Source organism: Protopterus annectens, chromosome 3.part0 (assembly GCF_019279795.1).
Source record: "Protopterus annectens isolate FY-2018-M chromosome 3.part0, PAN1.0, whole genome shotgun sequence".
NCBI lineage: Eukaryota > Metazoa > Chordata > Ceratodontiformes > Protopteridae > Protopterus > Protopterus annectens.
Window position 1 is genome coordinate 1,850,252,193 of NC_056731.1, and position 25,555 is coordinate 1,850,277,747.

Genomic DNA, 25,555 nt, shown 5'->3' on the forward strand with positions numbered 1-25,555 from the left:
AATGGAGAAGAATGCTGAACAGAAGGAAGTCATGGATAAGGTAGCAGATACTGTTGTGGTGACAATGGGAGCTGACTTTTTTGTTGTTGTAGTGGATTATGCAAATAAGCAGCATTTAGCTGCTTCGCAGACTCATTCTGTACAGAGAAGCTTTGTAATAACAGGTGAAATGCAGAACTAAACATTGATAGAGTTGCTTGACAAGAAGGAACCAGGAAATGACTCTGCTATGATTGTGGGGTGAGATGGCAGATCATGTGTTTACTGACCACAAGGAACAGGAAGAACAAAGTTTTGATAAAGGTAGTGGGAGAGAAGAATCATATAGTAATAGAAGTAAAACTTTTTCAAAAATGGTCACTGGTAACAAGAGGTAAGAAAATGGTGCTATGGATGCTTTTCATTATAAAAAGGAACACTGTGAGACTAAGAACCAGAAATGGTGCTGCTGTAGAGCGGTACTTTGGAAAAATTTACTCACATCATTAGGGTTTTCTGTAACAGATGTTAAGGCCTTTTTATTGTTTTAGATAAACAGGCCTTTGTGACATTACATTTGAAACTGAATTTTTGCTGCATATATTCTTACAAAAATATGAAAAGAAAAAAAAAAGATATTTACCCATGGAACAATTATATGTCTATTGGTCAAGGAATGAATTTAAAAAAGCATGTGTTTGTGCAACTCAAATCTGATATTATAAAATGGAAATAATTAAAGAAATGTTTACTTAATGTTGCGACAAAACTGAAAATATCATGAAAACAACAGATGACAGACATATGAAAAGCTGCTTTGGTAAATAGATGTTGTATTAAATGTAAAGCAGGATGTTTTTCTACATTTAAATAGTGTAATATCTGTAGAAGGTTTTAGGGGTATTTTAAAGTACCAAGGCCAGGCAAAAAATTGTTATTTTTGAGGAAGCATGGAACATTTAATTCAAGACTCTAAAAAGGTTATGTACAACCAATATGGAGAGACGGGTCATACAATGAGTAAATATAAAAATGAATGCAGGTTACATGGGAAGTATGGCCATTTTGGCTTGACTGTGCACAAAAAGAAACTATAACAGTGCAAGAAAGAATAAAATACAGAAGTTATTGAAAAAGTGAATGATATAATTATAGAAGAAATAAGGGTAGATGAGAAAGATGATATGAATGAAGAAGGCGAGACGAAGTTTGTTCAAGAAGGTGATATGTACACAGGCTTACAGAAAGTTGAAAATGAGACATGTAACATGGCTGGGCAGCTGTTAAGTGAACAATCAGATAAGGCAGAAGGGCAAGTGAAAGAACTGTTTAGACCACAGAGGAAAATGCTGTATGATAAAGGGTAAGAGTACGGAAAACAAAAGTTTAGACATATTCCTCCAAAAGTTACAAAATGGGAAAGGAATAATGTTAGAGTGGTCTTGATTAATGTCAACAGTCTTGTAAATCATTTTTGAAGATTTCAATACTGGCTGGCATGGTGTGTAGTAAGCCCTAATACTGGCTGCTGCCACTGGCAGTTTCAGAGACAGGCCCACCGCAGTGATCCTACATGGTCTGTACGGTTATAGTAGTGGGCTGTCTCCTTGGCCAAAGCTACATGCTAATGAAGCACTTATGGGAATCAGCCTATGCTAACTAACCATAAGATCTGCCTCAGAAATGCCTGCAGTAAGGCATTTATGCAGCAGAAAGACTCACGAGAATCACTCAGTCCCATAAGTTAGCTTGGCTGCCCATTATTTTCAATGGGTGAGACCTAGGGAGTTTAGTGGACAAGTTGTGGTGGTTTGCATATATGTATGTGTGACGCTAAATGTGTGAATTTATGCAGAGGAATGAGTGTCAGGTAAATGTGTGTAACTGTGTGTTTGCCTGGGTGGTTGCAGTAGAAGGTTAGTTAGGGGACAGGTAAGGTAGGTGTGTGTGTGTGTGTGTGTGTGTGTGTGTGTGTGTGTGTGTGTGTGTGTGTGTGTGTGTATGCATATGGGAGAGGTTTCGTACCTCTAAGCTCCCCCAGACTAATGAGTAAGCCCTGTAATATGGGGGGGGGGGTCTAGAGACTAGGTACACTTCATACATATTATTACAATGTCACTTAGTAACACAACAATAGTTTTACAGCATGGAAGGCATACTGTTGGGGAGACATTAGTCATCAGAGTACTGAAATATTATTACAACTCACTTAAAAATTAATAGAACAGCAGGTTTTGCTGCATGAAAGACATAAAACATATGAGTGGTAACACTAGACACCAGAGACACTCATTAAATATTACTCTAACTTATTAAATAAAAAAGATAAGAATGGGGTGAATCCTGTATCCTTGGCATAGAGAGTAATGTCTCACCTAGGCAAAACTTCAGCCCTGTGCAAGAACACTAGACAACAGAGATGTGCGTTAAATATTGCCCTAAGTCATTTTAAAAAAATAAATAAAACAACAAAAGGAAAAATCGCCTTATTAACAGCATTTTAGTCCTGTTTACTAGACAGCAGTTCTTAAATTTAAATGTATTTTAAATAATAAGAAGTATAAAGTCTAATATTTGGTATTAGTGGCTGAATGCAATGGTCCATCAGTTACAAGGGACAGGGCAGGTATAAGGCAAAATCAGGGACATCCTGTAAAATCATGGACAGTGGAGGGATGCCATAACTCTCAATGGCTGTACTCGAGACATCCTGATAAAGCTGGGATGAACAATAGATAATCCAAGGAAGACTGTTTTTAAATATTAGTCCACACCATTTAAAAAGATAATGCAGCAACAAGCGTAGCATCACTATGTACTTTCTAAATAATAAGAATGAACTCTAATGTCTGGTGTTACTGACTGCAATCATCTGTGATTTACGAGGAGCATAAGAACATCAGGGATGTGCTGTCAGCTCAGTAGCAGGTAAAATATGTGTTTGTGTATGTTTCTGTGTGTCTGTGTATGTCTGCATGTGTGTGCATGCATGTACATGTGTTTCTGTGTGCTTTAATGTGTCCATGTGTGTGTGAGAATGACTGAGGAGGTGCCACTGCCAAAGCAATGCACAGACTGCCAGAGATGATTATGACAGAAATTTGCTGACTGTCACTACTGACAACCCTATGCAATTCAGAGGCATGGAGATTAGCCAGTAATGAGGTCATTCCTCACTACAGCTAACATATCGCTGAATGTGAATTTTTTTGATTAAGGAAATACTTCCTTTTCGAACACCCTGGGGGCTGTGATGAGGCCAAATGGCAGTGCTCTGAAATGGTAATGACTGGCTCCCACCCAGAAATGCAGATATCTTCTGGATTGCCTGATCCTTTTGATGTGATAATATCTGTTGAGCACAGTCAATCGCCCTTTCACAGTAGGGGTAAAATGGACCGAACCGTGACCATCCAAAATCTTGGATATTTCACGTTTTGGTTTAGTTTGCTGAGATCCAGGATAGGTCTCAAGTCCTCTGTCTTCTCTGGCACTAAGAGGAATCTTGAGTAGGTTCCAGATCCTATCTGGTCTGCGAGGACTTCTGGATAACTTTTTTTTTTTTTTTTTAAATCAGTTTTTCTACTTCTACTGCTGTCATCTCCCTCTGACTGGGTGGAACACTGGTATTCTTTTCATTTTTGCAGGGGGAATTTGGGAAAATGGTATGATGTAGTCTCTGGATACAATTACCTGCACCCAGGAATCTTTTCTGATGGCTTTTTGGAATAGAGACAACAGACTGGCAACCATTCAGGAACACTGGTAGGGTTTGCCTGAGAAGGAAACCTGGAACCCTGGTTCTGTGGGCCACCTCTGCCACGGGGGTGGGGTCTTCTGTTAGAGTTTCCCCCTCTGCCTCTGGGAGAACTATCTCCTTGTGAGTCTTGGAAAGGGCATTGGGATTTGCATAACCACATCTTTCTACTGCCTTGATGATTCCACAAAAAGGGCTGATCCCAAAACAGACAAGGTCTTTCCTTCTTGCTCACTTCTGGAGAGCGTTTCTTTCACTTTTGGTCCAAACAGGGAAGATCCATCAAATAAAGACTTGAAGGGCTCCACAAAATTGCATGTGGATATCCAGGCATGTCTCCTAATGGCTATTCCTGAATCACTCACCTGTGAGGTACCCTCTGTAGCATGGGATATTAACCTCATGGATGAGTTACCTATTGACTAAAGGGTGGCCAGTTATGAAGAAACTCTATTTTGGTCCCCTGCAGACATGGACCCAAAAACAGACTTGGAGAGCTGTTTAGTCAAATCCCTTTGCAATCTCATGAAATGTGCCAAGTAATTAAATGACTACACAGCAAAGGTCGCTGGAGCATAGACGTGCTTACCAAATCTGTCCAGAGCCCTAGATTCTTTGTTACGGAGATGGACAGATGAGCTCTGCCCTGCAACCTCTTTCCTAGTGGCTGCTGGCACAACCATGGCATCAGCTAGGAGACCCTTGTTCTTGTGTGTTCTGTCTTTTGGGGGGAGGCTAAAAAAATTTATCTGGATGCATGTGGATGGGCTCTACAGTAGCCAGTTCCTTTCATGGCAGGTGTGAGATGAGGTCTATAAGCTCATCAGCTGGGAGGGGGGTCACCCAAGATGTAGCCAGGCCAAAACTGAAAGCCTCCAGGAACATCAATTCCTCTTAGGATGGAGTGTTGGAAGACCAACCACATTTTTGCTTTAGGAGTTCGGAATGTCTCCAAAGAAGACGTCTTCAGGTGAAGATCTGGAGGACCCTTTCTCTTCAACGAAATCAGTGTCGCCAGTAACAGCTTCCTGAGGAGAATCTAAGTGTCTCCTTTTACATGTTCTCTTCTGAGGCAGCTCATTAATGGGATGGTTTGGTGAGGTATCAGAAGTGACAGGGGAGTCCTGATTGAATGACTAGAGACTTGAAGGGGTTGGCTGTCCCAGTGGAATAGAAGAACGAGGCTCACGGCAAAGACCAGAAGGTGATAAAGATATGTGATCTGAGCTGGGTAGGGATCTCCTTTCTCTAGATAAAGCAAAGACCCTCTCCACAATCTCAAAGGCAGTGTGCCTAGAAGACCAAAGCAAGAGGTATCAGAGCTGATATCTCCTGCATGGCCAACCGCAGAATCCCTTGAGACCCTTCTCTCAAGGATGGAGTTGGACCCGAACTGTCCACCACAGAAGTTCCGGGAGGCAAGGACAGCTCAAATAATTTCAGAGTCAACCCCGGTCTCCCAGATCCAGCGCCGACACTTTGGCTCTGACAGTCTTCCTGCTCAGAAAGGTTCAGAGCCAGGCGGCTCAGGAAAGTGACCAGAGTCGAAGAAGAACCTGTCTTCAGATACGATGAGGACACACCCAAGGATCTCAGATCCAAAGGCTCCAAAACTACAGGCCAGATTGGAAAAGGAGTAACTAAAGGAAGACTTGTAATGGGCAGGTTCATGGATCTGATGGGAGATTGTATTGGTTTAGCCAGTATTAACCAATCTGGATCTGAGCTCTTAGGAATTTCCTCATCATCCTATCCATTTCAGCCTCGGACAAGATCCTGGAGGACCTAAGTGAGCAGGCAGTAGATGGCAGCCTGGAAAGTTTACGTGGAGACCCCTATAAAAATATGGAAGGAAGCTGAGTAGGTGTCAGATCCAATGAACAATGAGGCTACCAGATCCAAGGAGATTTAGTTTATGAAGCAGTAGGGCCTACGGTAGCCTGATCCAATTTCTTTGAAATTTTGGATGGTGGCTCTAAGGATGGAGCTAAAGATGGTGATACATCTGGAGACCTCTTCCTGGTATCCTTGTCTCTGGAAGCCGAGTCAGGCTTTCCTCTGTCCAATTTTTTGGAGGGGGTTTGAGGTCCAGTTGAAACTGAAAAAGAAGAAGAGGTAGGGAGAAGGTCCTTCAAAAGTAATTTGTTCCTTCTGTCAGTAAGTGCTGTAACACTGAAGCTAGCACAGATGGAACATCCCAAATCTAAATGAGTAGCGCACAAGCAATAGACACATTCTCTGTGGGCATCTGAACTGGGTACTTTGTGGCCACAGGAAATGTATTTTTTGAAACCAGTTGACTTGATTTACTGATTTGTTTATTTATTTATTATTACTATATTTTTAATATATTTTTGCTGTAAAATAGTTCCTCAACCTAAACCTTCAAATTTGCTGTTGTATATGTAAATTGTGTTGGAGGAAGCATTTTACATCCAAAATATAACATTTAAAAAATATACAGATATTTACATTATTTTTTGGTACCTTATTCCTAAAATGTGTGGCTTGTTGCCAGTCATTGGGGATTTCAGTTTCAACTTTATTTCCTTCAGAAAAATTATGTTAACACAAATCCTGTCATTTAGGCAACTCTGTAATTTTATAAGAGCAATAATAAAAATATGTTCCTATTTTGAGCCTTTATTCTCCTTTTACTTTAGGGTTTACCAAGATATCTTTTGCTAAGATGTTGAGAGGAACCAGACTGCTGACATGTTCTCACTCTGGATGGAGATCACACCCCTGGGGAGAGAGTCCTGGAAGATCTGCTATGCTAGGAGGACTGCCCTCATCTCCAGGACACTGATGTGGAGAGTGGCTGCTGTGTTTGACCATAAACTTTAAACCACCTTTCCTTCTGAATGCTCCCTACCACCACCACAGGAGGGAAGCATCTGTGGTTACCATGGCTGGGGGGTGGGGGGGTGGGGGGGTGGAGAAAAAGGTCAACTTTCTAGGAGAGCTGTAGAGGCCAACCACCATATGATATGAAATTTGCACACTGTCTTAAGACAAATCTGTGCATGAAGAGGATGGATGGATGGATGGATCTGGCTAGGGGAACTAGTGTTACTGTGGAAGCCATCAGTCCTAGCAATCAAATGATAAGTCTTGCTATTGGCAAAGGGGTGCTGTAAAAAACGTGAAAGACTGCCTGCCACAGAGAAATAATCTTGGACTCTGGTGCAGTAGCTATATGGCTGCTCGCATTCAAGTGGCATCTGATGAACTCTGTTTGTTATGTGGATATCAATTTGCTTTTGGAGTGACTGAATGTAATCCCCAAATTTTGCAGAAACTGCAGCAAAAAGCTCCACTGCTGGAGTAGATCTGTTGTTGGTGTAGTGAAGAGCCAATTGTCTTAGAATAGGAACATATGGAACCCTATCAGCTTGAGATGTGCTGCAGAAACTGCCAAGCACTTGGTGAACACCCTGGGGGGGGGGGGGTGTAATGAGATCGAACAGCAGTGCCCTGAATTGGAAATTACTAGCTCCCCAACGGAAATGGAGAAATCTCCCTGACTGCCTTGAAATCTTGACAATATAGTAGGTGTCCTGGAGATCTATCAAGCACATCCAATCATCCTTCCTCAACAGAAGTAGAACGGACTTAACTATTCTATCCAGAACTTTGTTTTATGAACTGACTGAGATGACTGAGGTCCAAAATTAACCATAGGACCCCTTTCATTTTCAAAACTAAAAAGAACCTGGAATAGACTATAGATTCCAACTGGTCTGGGGGATCCAGTGGATGACTCTTTTTTTCTAACAGCTGTAAGACTTTTGCTGTTGTGGATTCCATTTGATGGGGTTGTATTGTGGGAATCCTTAAATGGGGAACACTAGGAATTACATTGCCTCTAGTGATTATCCACAGCATCCAATCCCAAGTATCTGATTTGATGGCCTGCCAAGGCTTGAGGATGCAGGGAAAAGTGCTCCCATCTGCCTCCAGAGTGTAGCAGTCAGGGAATCCTTACAGTTGTCTGGATGAGAACCTCTCTTGAAGAAAAGCTGAATGAAGCTGAGGACTCATTGGCTCCAGGCAAAAATGAGTAGGTGTACGTAATTGTTTCCTAAAGGAAGACTAATCCTACATTTGAGATATTCTGGTGCCATGCCCTAAGGTTCTAAAGGGACCGGAGACTGCTTTCTACCTTTTTCTGACCTCTTTTCAGATTTGTCCTTCTCTTTTTTTCTTCTTCAAATTTTCTTTCCTTATAGATTACTTTGTGATCTTAGCTGGAGAAATAAAAGGAGTAGCAGAAAAAGTTGAGGCCTGAGTTGACTGTCCTGACTGAGGAATAATACCTTTTAACAGAAGTTAAAATTTCAGACCACTCAGAACCAGATATTAAGTGGCAACATAAATTTCATTCAGTACAGAAATGAGAAACAAAGCTGCAAGTAAATGCCAGCTTGAGCCTGCATAAGCACATGAGGACTGAGCTTGCAAGCTCAAGCAAGTGAAACTAAGCTCATTGAATATGTACTACTGGAACAAGGTAAAACAATCTTAAACCACGTTAATTATTTCTCTTCTAGCCGCTAGGACTATATACGTACCAACTACTTCAATACGGAAGGTTAGCTTCTCTCCAGCAGACTCACAGACATACTCTCCACAGTCCTGTTTCTCGATGTTCTGAATCACCAACCTTCGGGTTTTATCAGAAGACTCCAGTCTGAATTTCTTGGATGCAGTAATGAGTTTTCCAGTTTTGTACCATTTTACCTCAGTTGTGATCTTGGACACTTCACAAGTCAGTGTGATATTCTCTGACAGTCTAGCCTTCACCTCCTTCTGAACATGGGTGGCCTAATGGTTAAGGTGTTTGCCTTACAAACACAAGGTACAGGGTTTGAATATCACACGGGATAATTGGCTAGGCTTAAAATGGCTCGCAAGGGCAGTTAGCCTAGTATGAATATATGAATCTAAACATAGTCTTTGTTGATAAATACATCCTCTTTATCTGCACAAAAAAGATTGATTCCTCTATTTACTTGTTTTTTTAGAAAAAGAACACAAGATCAAAATATGCCCTCACACAGCTAATCATAAAACAGTCGCTCATGATAAATACAGACACTGCAGAAAGTTATTCTAAATTAAAAAGGAAAATACTCACCAGTAACTTCAATGCTTAAGGACAATTTCTCTCCAGCAGCTTCACAGATGTACTCCCCAACATCCTTCTTCTCCACATTTTGAATCACGAGTCGTCGAATTTTACCATCAGATTCCTTTTTGTATTTCTTGGAGTCAGTCAGGAGTTTCCCATCCTTGTACCATTTCACCTCTGTTTTGGCCTGTGACACTTCACAGGATAGTACAGCATTCTCAGACAGAGGGGTCTTTGTCACCTTCTGAACAGAGTCCTTGTTGGCAAATGCAGGTTCAGGTTCTACAAATCAAAAAGAAGAGACCATCACTGAGAAATGGGATGCTGATATGCAGCCCTAGCATCTGTGTATCCATCAGTAAATATTTCTGTCCTTATGACTGTTTCAATGAGATATGACTGCTTTATTTTAAGATGTCACCATAAAATAAACTGGCAAAATGAAAAGCAGTCAAAAGTATGGCAAACAAAAGTCGACACACTGTACTACAAGTCACCCCTCAAGGAGCAGAAACTAAAAAACTGAACAACATGTACACAGAAACTGTGACCATGAAAAAGAAAACAAAAGACATTAGGATAACCATAACTAACTGTGCAATACTGATTAAATAGTGTGACAGGAAAACAGGCTGGAGTCGGTGGAATACTTAGCTTTCTTTGTGTGGAAAGGTATGCTGCAACTCTGGAAGGGTAGATCTGCAAATCTGTGCTTTTATAAAATAACTTTGTTTTTTTTAAATGCATGTGTAAATTATCAGATTCCAACAGATCTTATACACAGAATTTAAACATAGTTAGTCCCCCCATACCAGCCCTGCTAGCTCCCGCATCTTCAGATAGAAAAAAGATACAATTACTTCTAAAATTATATTTTGTAATAAAAGTCTATCTTGTCACAGTGAATAAAGTAAATTAAATATCCTTGCCATTTCATCAAAGAGAACTCTGAACTATAAAAGAGATTCTGATTCCATAGTCCCAGTAGTAATCTTTTAGTTGCCAATCTAGCTAATACTATTTTCGTGAAGGCAATTGACAGATTGTCATCATTGCATAAAATCCATGTTTCATAACAATTATTCATTTGGGTACTGGTCAGTAAGGATAGTTTATAGGTTTAGTTCCACCAAGTAACAATTATGGTAAATTCCCACAAAACATGTTTCCAGAAACCAGTAAATCAACAAATGTGAACATAAAAATAGTTCTGATTTGCCCACTTAAGACACTGAGGAGTTAAATAAGCTCTTCATATTTTTTATTGTATTACTCTGATCTATGCAAAATTTTAACAACAACCTGCAATTTTCCATATAATAACAACTTTGATATAGTTCTTAATTCTAAACATAATTCTTGATTTAATTTTAAGTACCATTTTCTCAGAATATGAGGCAAATTGTGTAAATGTAAAGGCTGAATAAGTCTGTGTAAAGAGCATAAAACTTTCCATTAAAATATTAGTGACATACTTAAACTTAAAAAATCCTAGCTCTTCAGATTGTCATAACCTCACATGAAGAGATATAATGTTTAACACTATTCTCAGCTTTATAGAATTTAAAAAAATTCATGTCATTTGATAAAAACAATTTAAACTTCTAATTAGTATACATGACCCATTTATACATCATAGGTAAATATGACAAGAGTGGGAGATTATAACATGAGAATTAATGACTTATACATCGTAATAAATCTTTGATTATTCACAAGATGAAAATCCTAAGACACTGCTGAATAATATATCAACAATGTAGAAAACCATAAGTAGAATTAAAGATCACTGAAAATGTCTGAGCTGTTAAATTATTCCATTTACAACAATTTATCCAAAGTTGAATGAAAGCTAGTAATTCTGCATCTCTTATGTTATAGACCATGTTGTTACATGATCTAATAGTTATTTATTTATTTATATTTGTTTACCGGGAAATTCCGACTGGACACGGGTCCTTTTTCAGCGGAGGCCCGGGGAGAAAAGTTCCACAGAGTGACAGTGATAAATGGTGTGCAATAAGAATCAGGTATGTATACAGTATAGGTGATCATGACATGGAAAAAAATACAGGAGCACATTTGGTACCATTAGGTAGTAGCTCTAGTTACACATCAAGAGAAGGAGTAAAACACAGTGAAACAATTATTTAACAGTAACACAGTACAACAATGATTTAACAGTAACAAGATACCAATAATAATAGACAAGAATTACTAAATCCAAGGAATTCCTGGAGAACCGCTTCTCCAAAAGAAGGTGGACCATAATTTTCTTACTTATTTTACCATAAAACATCTAATGGAAATAATATGTCTTGAACTAAAAAAAACAAACAGGACAAACTTTCTATTACATTATTTTCACTCCAACAAGATATTTGAATTTGACCAAACTTGTATTAAATTTAACATTTTGTTATGTGTCATACAGTTGAGCTAAAAGCTATACATGCTGAATGTAATGAGAAATTATATCCCAAAAATTTAATATAAATAATATAAAAAGAATAAATTCTGTGTCTGACCATAAACCTTAAACTACATTTCCTTCAAAAGGCCCCCTACCACCACCACAGGAGGTAAGCATCTGTGGTTACTATGGCTGTGAGGGGGAATGTGGAGAAAAAGGTCAACTTTCTAGGACAGCTGTAGAGGTTAACCACCATATGATATGACATTTGCACACTGTCTTAAGACAAATCTGTGCATGAAAAGGATGGCCGGATGGATCTGGCTAGGGGAACTAGTGTTTTTGTGTAAGCCATCATTCCTAGCAATCAAATGATAAGTTTTGCTGTTGGCAAAGGGGTGCTGAAAAACTGCCTGCCACAGAGAAATGATCTTCGACGCTGGTGCAGGAGCTATATGGTTGCTCGCATTCAAGTGGCATATGATGAACTCTGTTTGTTATGTGGATATCAATTTGCTTTTGGAGTGACTGAATGTAATCCCCAAATTTTGCAGAAACTGCAGCAAAAAGCTCCACTGCTGGAGTAGATCTGTTGTTGGTGTAGTGAAGAGCCAATTGTCTTAGAATAGGAACATATGGAACCCTATCAGCTTGAGATGTGCTGCAGAAACTGCCAAGCACTTGGTGAACACCCTGGGGGGGGGGGGTGTAATGAGATCGAACAGCAGTGCCCTGAATTGGAAATTACTAGCTCCCCAACGGAAATGGAGAAATCTCCCTGACTGCCTTGAAATCTTGACAATATAGTAGGTGTCCTGGAGATCTATCAAGCACATCCAATCATCCTTCCTCAACAGAAGTAGAACGGACTTAACTATTCTATCCAGAACTTTGTTTTATGAACTGACTGAGATGACTGAGGTCCAAAATTAACCATAGGACCCCTTTCATTTTCAAAACTAAAAAGAACCTGGAATAGACTATAGATTCCAACTGGTCTGGGGGATCCAGTGGATGACTCTTTTTTTCTAACAGCTGTAAGACTTTTGCTGTTGTGGATTCCATTTGATGGGGTTGTATTGTGGGAATCCTTAAATGGGGAACACTAGGAATTACATTGCCTCTAGTGATTATCCACAGCATCCAATCCCAAGTATCTGATTTGATGGCCTGCCAAGGCTTGAGGATGCAGGGAAAAGTGCTCCCATCTGCCTCCAGAGTGTAGCAGTCAGGGAATCCTTACAGCTGTCTGGATGAGAACCTCTCTTGAAGAAAAGCTGAATGAAGCTGAGGACTCATTGGCTCCAGGCAAAAATGAGTAGGTGTACGTAATTGTTTCCTAAAGGAAGACTAATCCTACATTTGAGATATTCTGGTGCCATGCCCTAAGGTTCTAAAGGGACCGGAGACTGCTTTCTACCTTTTTCTGACCTCTTTTCAGATTTGTCCTTCTCTTTTTTCTTCTTCAAATTTTCTTTCCTTATAGATTACTTTGTGATCTTAGCTGGAGAAATAAAAGGAGTAGCAGAAAAAGTTGAGGCCTGAGTTGACTGTCCTGACTGAGGAATAATACCTTTTAACAGAAGTTAAAATTTCAGACCACTCAGAACCAGATATTAAGTGGCAACATAAATTTCATTCAGTACAGAAATGAGAAACAAAGCTGCAAGTAAATGCCAGCTTGAGCCTGCATAAGCACATGAGGACTGAGCTTGCAAGCTCAAGCAAGTGAAACTAAGCTCATTGAATATGTACTACTGGAACAAGGTAAAACAATCTTAAACCACGTTAATTATTTCTCTTCTAGCCGCTAGGACTATATACGTACCAACTACTTCAATACGGAAGGTTAGCTTCTCTCCAGCAGACTCACAGACATACTCTCCACAGTCCTGTTTCTCGATGTTCTGAATCACCAACCTTCGGGTTTTATCAGAAGACTCCAGTCTGAATTTCTTGGATGCAGTAATGAGTTTTCCAGTTTTGTACCATTTTACCTCAGTTGTGATCTTGGACACTTCACAAGTCAGTGTGATATTCTCTGACAGTCTAGCCTTCACCTCCTTCTGAACATGGGTGGCCTAATGGTTAAGGTGTTTGCCTTACAAACACAAGGTACAGGGTTTGAATATCACACGGGATAATTGGCTAGGCTTAAAATGGCTCGCAAGGGCAGTTAGCCTAGTATGAATATATGAATCTAAACATAGTCTTTGTTGATAAATACATCCTCTTTATCTGCACAAAAAAGATTGATTCCTCTATTTACTTGTTTTTTTAGAAAAAGAACACAAGATCAAAATATGCCCTCACACAGCTAATCATAAAACAGTCGCTCATAATAAATACAGACACTGCAGAAAGTTATTCTAAATTAAAAAGGAAAATACTCACCAGTAACTTCAATGCTTAAGGACAATTTCTCTCCAGCAGCTTCACAGATGTACTCCCCAACATCCTTCTTCTCCACATTTTGAATCACGAGTCGTCGAATTTTACCATCAGATTCCTTTTTGTATTTCTTGGAGTCAGTCAGGAGTTTCCCATCCTTGTACCATTTCACCTCTGTTTTGGCCTGTGACACTTCACAGGATAGTACAGCACTCTCAGACAGATGGGTCTTTGTCACCTTCTGAACAGAGTCCTTATTGGCAAATGTCGGTTCAGGTTCTACAAATCAAAAAGAAGAGACCATCACTGAGAAATGGGATACTGATATGCAGCCCTAGCATCTGTGTATCCATCAGTAAAAACGTCTGTCCTTAAAACTGTTTCAATGAGATCTGACTGCTTTATTTTAAGATGTCACCATAAAAATAAACTGGCAAAATGAAAAGTAGTCAAATGTATGGCAAACAAAAGTCGACACAGTGCATTACAAGTCACCCCTCAAAGAGCAGAAACTAAAAAACTGAACAACATGTAAACAGAAACTGGGACTATGAAAAAGAAAACAAAAGTCATTAGGATAACCATAATTAACTGTGCAATGCTGATTAAGTAGTGCGACAGGAAAACAGGCTGGAGTCGGTAGATTTGCAAATCTGTGCATTTTTAAAATAACTTTGTTTTTTTAAATGCATGTGTAAATTATCAGATTCCAACAGATCTTATACACAGAATTTAAACATAGTTAGCCCCCCCCCCATACCAGCTCCGCTCGCTCCTGCATCTCCAGATAGAAAAAGGATACTATTATTTCTAAAATTCTATCTTGTCATAAAATTCTATCTTGTCACAGTGAATAAAGTAAATTGAATATCCTTGCCATTTCATCAAAGAGAACTCTGAACCATATAAGAGATTCTGATTCCATAGTCCCAGTAGTAATCTTTTAGTTGCCAATCTAGCTAATACTATTTTCATGAATGCAATTGACAGATTGTCATCATTGCATAAAACCCATGTTTCATAACAATTATTCATTTGGGTACTGGTCAGTAAGGATAGTTTATAGGTTTTGTTCCACCAAGTAACAATTTTGGTAAATTCCCACCAAACATGTTTCGAGAAACCAGTAAATCAACAAATGTGCAAATAAAAATAGTTTTGATTTGCCCACTTAAGACACTGAGGAGTTAAATAAGCTCTTCATATTTCTTATTGTATTACTCTGTTCTAGGCAAAATTTTAACAACCTGCAATTTTCCATATAATTAACAACTTTGATATAGTTCTTAATTCTAAACATAATTCTTGATTTAATTTTATGTACCATTTTCTCAGAATTTGAGGCAAATCGTGTAAATGTAAATGCTGAATAAGTCTGTGTAAAGAGCATAAAAAGTACAGTTGTGTACACTTGGCATAAATGTAGATGTTTGAGTGTATTCACTGTTGCAGTCATTACATTTGGGTAATCTGCTGGCTGATTGCCCTCAGTCGGCCTGAATATCAAATTATTGGGTCCTACGTCGGTTGCTGTGTCAGGTCGTCAGGGGTATAAAACATGCAGCCGACACCATTTTCTTTAGTTTTTCTTGCCCCAGATGTCAGGTGCCCCCCCCCCCCCGAATAGGGAGCACAAAGAAAAAAAAAAAAAATATATATATATATATATATATATATATATATATAAATGCAATTGCAACAACATAAACTTTACCTTCATCTAAAAGCAAATACACCACAAAAGCTGTAGAATATAGTGAAGGAAAGAGAAGTTCTAGAAAAAAGGGGGAATGGTGGTAAGCTGGACTGCAACAGTGAATACACTCGAACATCTACATTTATGGTAAGTGTACACAACTGTACTATGTTCTTTGTGTTTTACTGTTGCAGTCATTACATTTGGGTAGAATCCCAAAGCTATGGAAGGGAGGCTGGAACTAAATAGCATTAGGAGCGGCTATAAGGCCCTGCAGAACTGCAGTGGCAAAGCCTGCCCTGGACTTAGAGAAGAGAGGCAAATGATAATGCTTTGTAAAAGTATAAACAGAGCTCCGGGTAGCAGCTTCTAGAATGTCTTTGGTTGGCACCCCTCTCAGAAAAGCTGCTGAGGTAGATGCAGCCCTGGTGGAATGTGACCTGATTCCCTTGGGCACCGGTTTACCATGATGCAAATAGCAGAAACGAATGCAGTGGCTTATCCACTTTTAAATAGTCTGCTTTCAAATAGCCATTCCCTCTAATCCTGCAGCAAATGCCAACAGCAGCTGCTCAGACTTTCTTAGAGATTTGGTCCTGTTAAGTAAAATCTTAGTTGTCTGTGTACGTACAAGGAATGCAGAATCCGTCCCCCCCCCCCGTTCTGCGGATTTGGGTAAAAAGTTGGCAGGTGAATAGTTTGGTTAAGAGCCACACTGGATACCACCTTAGGCATAAAAGAAGGATTGGTCCTGAGAGACACCCTGTCCGGATGAAATGTAATAAAAGGCTCCACAGCCATGAGGGCCTGTAGTTCTGAAACCATTCTTGCTGAAGTGATTGCCAGAAGGAAAGCTGTTTTCCAAGATAAAAACTTTATATTCGCAGTAGCTGCTGGTTCAAATGGAGGCAGGGTGAGCTTTTCCAACACAAAATTGAGGTCCCATGCAGGAGATGGTGATCTTCTGGGGGGCCTTAAATTTTTGGCCCCTCTAAGATACTGTTTTAGCAGAGGATGAGAAAAGATGGGAGGCTCTGTGTTGTAATGAGTCGAGATGGCAGAGGCATGGATTTGTATTGATAAAAAAGGTAGGCCCTTGTCAAGCATCTCAGGCAAGTACTGTAAAATCTGAGGAATATTTGGCTTTGCTGTGTCAGTCCCTTGTGCTTGGCTCCAAGCACAGAATCTCTTCAATTTATCAGCATAAGATTTTCTAGTACTAGGCCTTCTGGCTTCCAAAATGACATCCATCACAGATTTACTGAGAGGTGTTGTTTGAATAATTACATGATCAGCCATGCTGCCAGGTTCAGAGTTTGGAGCTGATTGTGCAGAATTTGATTGTTCTGCTGAGACAGTAGATGAGGTATCTGAGGCAAGTACCAAGGAGAGAGATGAGACATATTCCTTAGAAATGGGTACCAGTGCTGGCAAGGCCAGTCCGGGGCAATTAGGATCATTTTTGGATTTTCCTGTCTGACCTTTAGTAAGACCTTGGGAAGAAGAGGCAGAGGAGGAAAGGCGTAGACTGATAGGTTTTTCCAACTGAAGGATAGGGCATCCACTTTCCATACTTGTCTGTGATAAGTCCTTGTGCAGAATTTGTCCAGTTGATAATTCTGGGGAAAGGCAAATAGATCTATGTCCGGGCTCCCCCATTTCTCTGTTACCATGCTGAAGACTTGTGGATCCAGTTTCCACTCGTGAGGGTCCATAAGATTTCTGCTTAGGTCATCTGCCAGAGAATTTTGTTTTCCTGGCAGTAACTGAGGTTGAAGATGAACTTGGTAAGTCAAGGCTGTGTCCCACAATGCCATGGCTAGTCTGCAAAGAGGGTAGGAATGTGTACCCCCCTGCTTGTTTATGTACCACATAACCGTGGTGTTGTCCGTCTTTATCAGTAGTTGTCCTGGATGAAGTAAGTCCTTGAAGGCTGTCAGGGCATTCTGAATAGCTAACATCTCTTTCTGGTTGATATGCAGATGCATTTGTTTTGGGCTCCATATGCCCTGAATGCATCTCCCTGCCAGGTGGGCCCCCCAAGCATAGTCTGATGTGTCTGTAGTTAGGGTTTGGCTGGCAGGGGGTAGAGTGAAAATCCGTCCCATGTTCTGGTGACATGTCTCTGCCCACCAAAGGAACTCCTGTTGTAGGCAGGGAATGAGAGGAATCATTGTTTGCAGACTGTGACAATGTTGACTCCATAAACTTTTTAGATACTACTGTAGTTTCCTCATATGCAGTCTTGCATATGGAATTAGTAGAATGCAGTATGCCATGAACACCAAAGCCTGCAGAATTTGTCTTGCAGGTGACTAAGTTTTTGTTGCCATCTGTTTGAAGTAAACAGTCAGTTGCCTTTGTCTGGCGTAAGGTAAGCCATCTGGGCAGTTGTATTCAAGCTTGCATCCAGAAATGTAATATTTTGAGAGGGTGCCAGTTGTGATTTCTTTTTGTTTATTGTGTACCCTAGGCATGTTAGAAGCCTTTTTACAAATGCCAGATGCTGAAGAAGAATGTCCTTGTTTTCTGCTTGAATGAAACAGTCATCCAAGTAAGGATAGATTTGTATGCCTCTTTGTCTGCAAAATGCAATTACTGGTGCCAGGCACTTTGTAAATCCTGAGCACAGCAGATAAGCCAAAGGGCAGTGCAGAGAATTGGTAATGCATAAAACCTGCCTTGAAGCAGAGGTATCTTTTGCATGATTCCCTTATTGGGATATGCAGGTATGCCTCTTTTAAGTCTAGAGTCACTAGCCAAGCATTCTTGTCCAGCATGGACAGAAGCTGTTGCAAAGTCAGTATTTTGAATTTTGGGATGTCCAAGAATGTGTTTAAAATCAATAAATCCAGTACTGGGTGCCAGGCATTGTCTTTTCTGGGTACCAAGAACAGTCTTGAGTAAAACCCTTGTCCTTTTTCCCTTTCTGGTACTGGCTGAATAGCCCCCATATCCATGAGGGACGTAACTTGTTTCTGTGCCTCTGCCCATTGATTTTGTGGCAGATCTGGCCAACCGTTTGGAATTGGCAGGGTATGGAAATGAAATCTGTATCCCTGGGATACTATGTTTAATACCCACTTGTCCTGGGTTATTAACTGCCAATTGTGAGCATGAAGTGCTAGCTTTCCCCCTAAGGGGGCTGCCAAAAGATAAGTGCTTGGTGATGGCAGAGGGAAGTCATTGAGACTGTTTAGCGTAGGGTTGTCCTTTATTTCCTCCAGATTTGGAGGTAGGGGCACCCCATTGCTTTGACTTGTAAGAACCCTGTGATTGGTATCTAGAGCCTTTTGAATGCCTGGATTTGCCCCGTGAGGTTCTGTCGGACACAGGAAAGGACCAATTTTTTGTAGGTCAGTGTTTACTGAATCTTGGTGGCTGCACTTGTAAGAAGTCTTTTACAGTTTGCATAGACTTAGCTTTGTCTTCCATTTTCTTTAAAACCTCTTCTGCCTTATTACCAAACAGAGTATCATGCTGTAAAGGTGCATCCAACAATTTAGCTTTAACATGATCAGGCAGATTTTGCTCCTTGAGCCAGGCATGCCTTCTAAACACAGATCCAGTAACTGCGGCCCTGCAGGAGGCCTCCAAGGAATCAAAACCACATTGCAAAGTATGCTTTAAAACCTGTTCTGCTGCATGCAATAATTCCTGTAATTCTTTATTTTCCACGTATTCAGAAATCAACATCATTTTCTGTTTCAATAATCCCATAACATGCTGTTGATATTTAAGCATATGAAACTGGCAGTTTAAGGCCCTAATTGCAAAGGTTGCAGACGTATAAACCTTCTTTCCCCATCTATCCAGCACCCGGGAATCTCTATCAGAGGGGATAGGATTTTTAGCTGTTGAGGCCTTTACACCTTCAGGACCCTGTGAGATAGTTTCAGGGTCAGCAGCAGGACTTTTGAATAAAAATTTGTGGGAGTCAGGAACCTTGTAATATCTGTCTGGCTTGCTAGGAGCCGGAGGTAGGGAATCTGGAGCCATGCTTGATTCCGAAAACACATCATCAACAATGTCTAATACAGGAGGTATGGCCAAAGGCCTATGCTGAGGAAGAAGAAGGAAATCCCTAAGCCTCTTTTTTGATTGTGAGAAATCTTGACTCTCCCAATGAAAATGTTCCCTCAAAGTATGCAAGGTTTCTCCAAAAGAATAATCTTCAGGAGGAGATGCAGATGGGATGGATTCCTCTGCATCTGAATCCTCACAGGGTGGTATAGAAAATTTCTGATCAGAAGAGGAATCAGATAAAATAGAAACCTGATCTGAAGATTCATAATCAGTGTCTTGCCTAGGCCTCTTATCAGGGGGGGTTTGGGAACCCATGGTCAAGATAATTAAGTCTTCAGCCATTTTGATCATCATGGCTCATGCGTCGCTTTTTTAGCCTTAGAAGTTGCTTTTCTCTTTGTTTTTGAAGCTGGCATCGGTTTTATATAGAAATGCTTAGGCCTGAAAACACCCTCAGAAGCTGGTGCCTGCTCAGCGGCTCTGGACCCATCCGCGGGTACAAAACTCTGAGAATCTCACGGCATGCCGGACTCCACATGGGTGTCGGTAGAGGCCTGCGACTCGAAAGTAGCGGGTATCAAGGGCTGCGAAACTGCCTCACTGAGTACTGGCGAACTCGCGACTGGCTTAGGAGAAGCTTCATCATCGGTTTTGACCTCGACGGTCTGTCTTTGTCCTTTTGTTTGTGTTTTTTGTGAACTCCGGTAGTTGGATTGCTATCCGGCGACATTTCAGGGTAGTTAAATCTATTTCCAAAATATTTTTAAGCAAAGATATACTGACGCTTAATAGTGCGTTGGTTAAATCTAGCACAAAACTGACAGCAAGGCAAATTATGATCTGGGCCTAGGCATGGAATACAGTACAAATGGAAATCATTATAAGGTATTTGCTTCCCACAAGTAAAGCAATTATTAACTTTTACTGACATCGGTAAGGAGCAAAAAAAAGTTTCCCCAACGGGGCACTTAGCTTTAATTGAAGAATTTGGTTCTGAAACTCGAATGCAAAAATTTCAGGAGTCAGCCGACCGACACTTGCAAACTGCTTCTGCCTCGGGCACCGCATGGCAAGAAAGACTAAAGAAAATGGCGTTGGCTGCAAGTTTTATACTTCTGACGACCTGACATCATGGAAGAGGAGACAGCAACCGACGCAAAACCCAAGACTTTGATATTCAGGTCGACTGAGGGCAACCTGCCAGCAGATTACCCAAATGTAATGACTGCAACAGTGAAACACGAAGAACATCTTTCCATTAAAATATCAGTGACATAATTAAACTTAAAAAATCCTAGCTCTTCAGATTGTCATAACTTCACATGAAGAGATATAATGTTTAACACTATTCTCAGATTTATAGAATTTAAAAAAAATTCATGTCATTTGATAAAAACAATTTAAACTTCTAATTAGTATACATGACCCATTTATACATCATAGGTAAATATGACAAGAGTGAGAGATTATAACATGAGAATTAATTACTTTTACTTTGTAATAAATATTTGATTATTCATAAGATGAAAATCCTAAGATACTGCTGAATAATGTATCAACAATGTAGAAAACCATAGCTTACCAAGTAGAATTAAAGATCACTGAAAATGTCTGAGCTGTTAAATTATTCCATTTACAACAATTTATCCAAAGTTGAATGAAAGCTAGTAATTCTGCATCTCTTATGTTATATTTGTTTACCGGGAAATTCCGACTGGACACGGGTCCTTTTTCAGCCGAGGCCCTGGGAGAAACGTTCCACAGAGTGACAGTGATAAATGGTGTATAATAAGAATGAGGTATGTATACAGTACAGGTGATCATGACATGGAAAAAAAATACAGGAGCACATTTGGTACCATTAGGTAGTAGCTCTAGTTACACATCAAGAAAAGGAGTAAAACACAGTAAAACAATTATTTAACAGTAACACAGTACAACAATTATTTAACAGTAACAAGATACCAATAATAATAGACAAGAATTTCTAAATCCAAGGAATTCTTGAAGAACCGCTTCTCCAAAAGAAGGTGGACCATAATTTTCTTACTTATTTTACCATAAAACATCTAATGGAAATAATATGTCTTGAACTAAAAAAACAAACAGGACAAACTTTCTATTAAAATATTTTCACTCCAACAAGATATTTGAATTTGACCAAACTTGTATTAAATTTAACATTTTGTTATGTGTCATACAGTTGAGCTAAAAGCTATATATGCTGAATGTAATGAGAAATTATATCCCAAAAATTTTATATAAATAATATAAAAAGAATACATTCTGTGTCTGACCATAAACCTTAAACTACGTTTCCTTCTAAAGGCCCCCTACCACCACCATGGGAGGGAAGCATCTGTGGTTACTATGGCTGTGGGGGGTGGGGGTGGAGAAAAAGGTCAACTTTCTAAGATAGCTGTAGAGGTCAACTTTCTAGGACAGCTGTAGAGGTCAACCACCATATGATATGAAATTTGCACACTGTCTTAAGACAAATCTGTGCATGAAAAGGATGGACGGATGGATCTGGCTAGGGGAACTAGTGTTTTTGTGGAAGCCATCAGTCCTAGCAATCAAATGATAAATCTTGCTGTTGGCAAAGGGGTGCTGAAAAACTTGAAAAACTGCCTGCCACAGAGACATGATCTTGGACCCTAGTGCAGTAGCTATATAGTTGCTCACATTCAAGTGGCATCTGATGAACTCTGTTTGTTATGTGGTTATCAATTTGCTTTTGGAGTGACTGAATGTAATCCCTAAATTTTGCAGAAATTGCAGCAATAAGCTCCACTGCTGGAGTAGATCTGTTGTTGATGTATTGAACTGCCAATTGTCTTAGAATAGGAACATGTGGAACCCTATCAGCTTGAGATGTGCTGCAACAACTGCCAAGCACTTGGTGAACACCCGGGGGGGGGGGGGGTTGTAATGAGACCGAACACAGTGCCTTGAATTGGAAATTACTAGCTCCCCAATGGAAACGGAGAAATCTCCCTGACTGCCTTGAAATCTTGACAATATAGTAGGTGTCCTGGAGATCTATCAAGCACATCCAATCATCCTTCCTCGACAGAGGTAGAACAGACTTAACTATTCTATCAAGAACTTTGTTTTATGAACTCACTGAGATGACTGAGGTCCAAAATTAACCATAGGTCCCCTTTCATTTTCAAAACTAAAAAGAACCTGGAACAGACTCCAGATAACAGCTGTACGACTTTTTCTGTTGTGGATGCTATTTGATGGGTTGGTATTGTGGGAATCTTTAAAGGGGGAACACTAGGAATTACATTGCCTCTGGTGATTACCCACAGCATCCAATCCCAAGTATCTGATTTGATGGCCTGCCAAGGCTTGAGCATGCAGGGAAAAGTGCTCCCATCTGCCTCCAGAGTGTAGCAGTCAGGGAATCCTTACAGTTGTCTGGATGAGAACTTCTCTTGAAGAAAAGCTGAATGAAGATGAGGACTCATTGGCTCCAGGCAAAAATGAGTAGGTGTACGTGATTGTTTCCTAAAGGAAGACTAATCCCACATTTGAGATATTTTGGTGCCATGCGCTAAGGTTCTAAAGGGACCGGAGACTGTTTTCTACCTTTTTCTGACCTCTTTTCAGATTTGTCATTGTCTTTTTTTTTCTTCAAATTTTCTTTCCTTCTACATTACTTTGTGATCTTAGCTGGAGAAATAAAAGGAGTAGCAGAAAAAGTTGAGGCCTGAGTTGACTGTCCTGACTGAGGAATAATACCTTTTAACAGAAGTTGAAATTTCAGACCACTCAGAACCAGATATTAAGTGGCAACATAAATTTCATTCAGTAGAGAAATGAGCAACAAAGCTGCAAGTAAATGCCAGTTTGAGCCTGCATAAGCACATGAGGACTGAGCTTGCAAGCTCAAGCAAGTGAAACTAAGCTCATTGAATATGTACTACTGGAACAAGGTAAAACAATCTTAAACCAGGTTAATTATTTCTCTTCTAGCCGCTAGGACTATATACGTACCAACTACTTCAATACGGAAGGTTAGCTTCTCTCCAGCAGACTCACAGACATACTCTCCACAGTCCTGTTTCTCGATGTTCTGAATCACCAACCTTCGGGTTTTACCAGAAGACTCCAGTCTGAATTTCTTAGATGCAGTAATGAGTTTTCCATTTTTGTACCATTTTACCTCAGTTGTGATCTTGGACACTTCACAAGTCAGTGTGATATTCTCTGACAGTCTAGCCTTCACCTCCTTCTGAACAGAGTCTTTGTTGATAAATACTTCCGCTTTATCTGCACAAAAAAGATTGATTCCTCTATTAATTTGTTTTTTTAGAAACAGAACATAAGATCAAAATATGCCCTCACATAGCTAATCATACAACAGTCACTCATAATAAATACAGACACTGCAGAAAGTTATTCTAAATTAAAAAGGAAAACACTCACCAATAACTTCAGTGCTTAAGGACAGTTTCTCTCCAGCAGCTTCACAGATGTACTCCCCAACATCCTTCTTCTCCACATTTAGAATCATGAGTCGTCGAATTTTACCATCAGATTCCTTTTTGTATTTCTTGGAGTCAGTCAGGAGTTTCCCATCCTTGTACCATTTCACCTCTGTTTTGGCCTGTGACACTTCACAGGACAGTACAGCATTCTCAGACAGAGGGGTCTTTGTCACCTTCTGAACAGAGTCCTTGTTGGCAAATGCTGGTTCAGGTTCTACAAATCAAAAAAAAGAGACCATCACTGAGAAATGGGATGCTGATATGCAGCCCTAGCATCTGTGTATCCATCAGTAAAACTTCTGTCCTTAAGACTGTTTCAATGAGATCTGACTGCTTTATTTTAACATGTCACCATAAAATAAACTGGCAAAATGAAAAGTAGTCAAAAGTATGGCAAACAAAAGTCGACACACTGTACTACAAGTCACCCCTCAAGGAGCAGAAACTAAAAAACTGAACAACATGTAAACAGAAACTGGGACTATAAAAAAGAAAACAAAAGACATTAGGATAACCACAATTAACTGCGCAATACTGATTAAGTAGAGTCACAGGAAAACAGGCTGGAGTCGGTGGAATACTTAGCTTTGTGTGGAAAGGTATGCTGCAATTCCTGGTAGATGTGGAAGGGTAGATCTGCAAATCTGTGCTTTTTAAAGTAACTTTGTTTTTTTAAATGCATGTATAAATTATCAGATTCAAACAGATCTTATACACAGAATTTAAATAGTTAGTCTCCCCCATACCAGCTCCGCTCGCTCCTGCATTTCCAGATAGAAAAAGGATACTATTATTTCTAAAACTCTATCTTGTCATAAAATTCTATCTTGTCACAGTGAATAAAGTAAATTAAATATCCTTGCCATTTCATCAAAGAGAACTCTGAACTATAAAAGAGATTCTGATTCCATAGTCCCAGTAGTAATCTTTAAGTTGCCAATCTAGCTAATACTATTTTTGTGAATGCAATTGACATATTGTCATCATTGCATAAAATCCATGTTTCATAACAATTATTCATTTGGGTACTGGTCAGTAAGGATAGTTTATAGGTTTAGTTCCACCAAGTAACAATTTTGGTAAATTCCCACCAAACATGTTTCCAGAAACCAGCAAATCAACAAATGTGCAAATAAAAATAGTTTTGATTTGCCCACTTAAGACACTGAGGAGTTAAATAAGCTCTTCATATTTTTATTGTATTACTCTGTTCTATGCAAAATTTTAACAACAATCTGCAAATTTCGATATAATTAACAAATTTGATATAGTTCTTAATTCTAAACATAATTCTTGATTTAATTTTAAGTACCATTTTCTCAGAATTTGAGGCAAATCGTGTAAATGTAAAGGCTGAATAAGTCTGTGTAAAGAGCATAAAACTTTCCATTAAAATATCAGTGACATAATTAAAATTAAAAAATCCTAGCTCTTCAGATTGTCATTACCTCACATGAAGAGATGTAATGTTTAACACTATTCTCAGCTTTGTAGAATTTTTAAAAATTCATGTCATTTGATAAAACAATTTAAACTTCTAATTAGTATACATGACCCATTTATACATCATAGGTAAATATGACAAGACTGGGAGATAATAACATGAGAATGAATGACTTATACTCCGTAATAAATCTTTGATTATTCATAAGATGAAAAT

At 39.5% G+C, this 25,555-nt stretch overlaps 1 protein-coding gene across 1 annotated transcript in view; it reads right to left on the minus strand.

The window, feature by feature from the left end:
• Positions 1-25,555, minus strand: part of OBSCN (obscurin, cytoskeletal calmodulin and titin-interacting RhoGEF) — a 4,979,884-nt gene that overhangs the window by 3,751,191 nt on the left and 1,203,138 nt on the right. The window contains exons 18-21 of the mRNA XM_044066040.1: positions 23,834-24,109; positions 23,402-23,677; positions 13,678-13,953; positions 8,877-9,152 (exon numbers count right to left, since the gene is read on the minus strand). Of these exons, the coding sequence (XP_043921975.1) occupies positions 8,877-9,152; positions 13,678-13,953; positions 23,402-23,677; positions 23,834-24,109 (1,104 nt within the window). The remainder of the gene's footprint in view (positions 1-8,876; positions 9,153-13,677; positions 13,954-23,401; positions 23,678-23,833; positions 24,110-25,555) is intronic.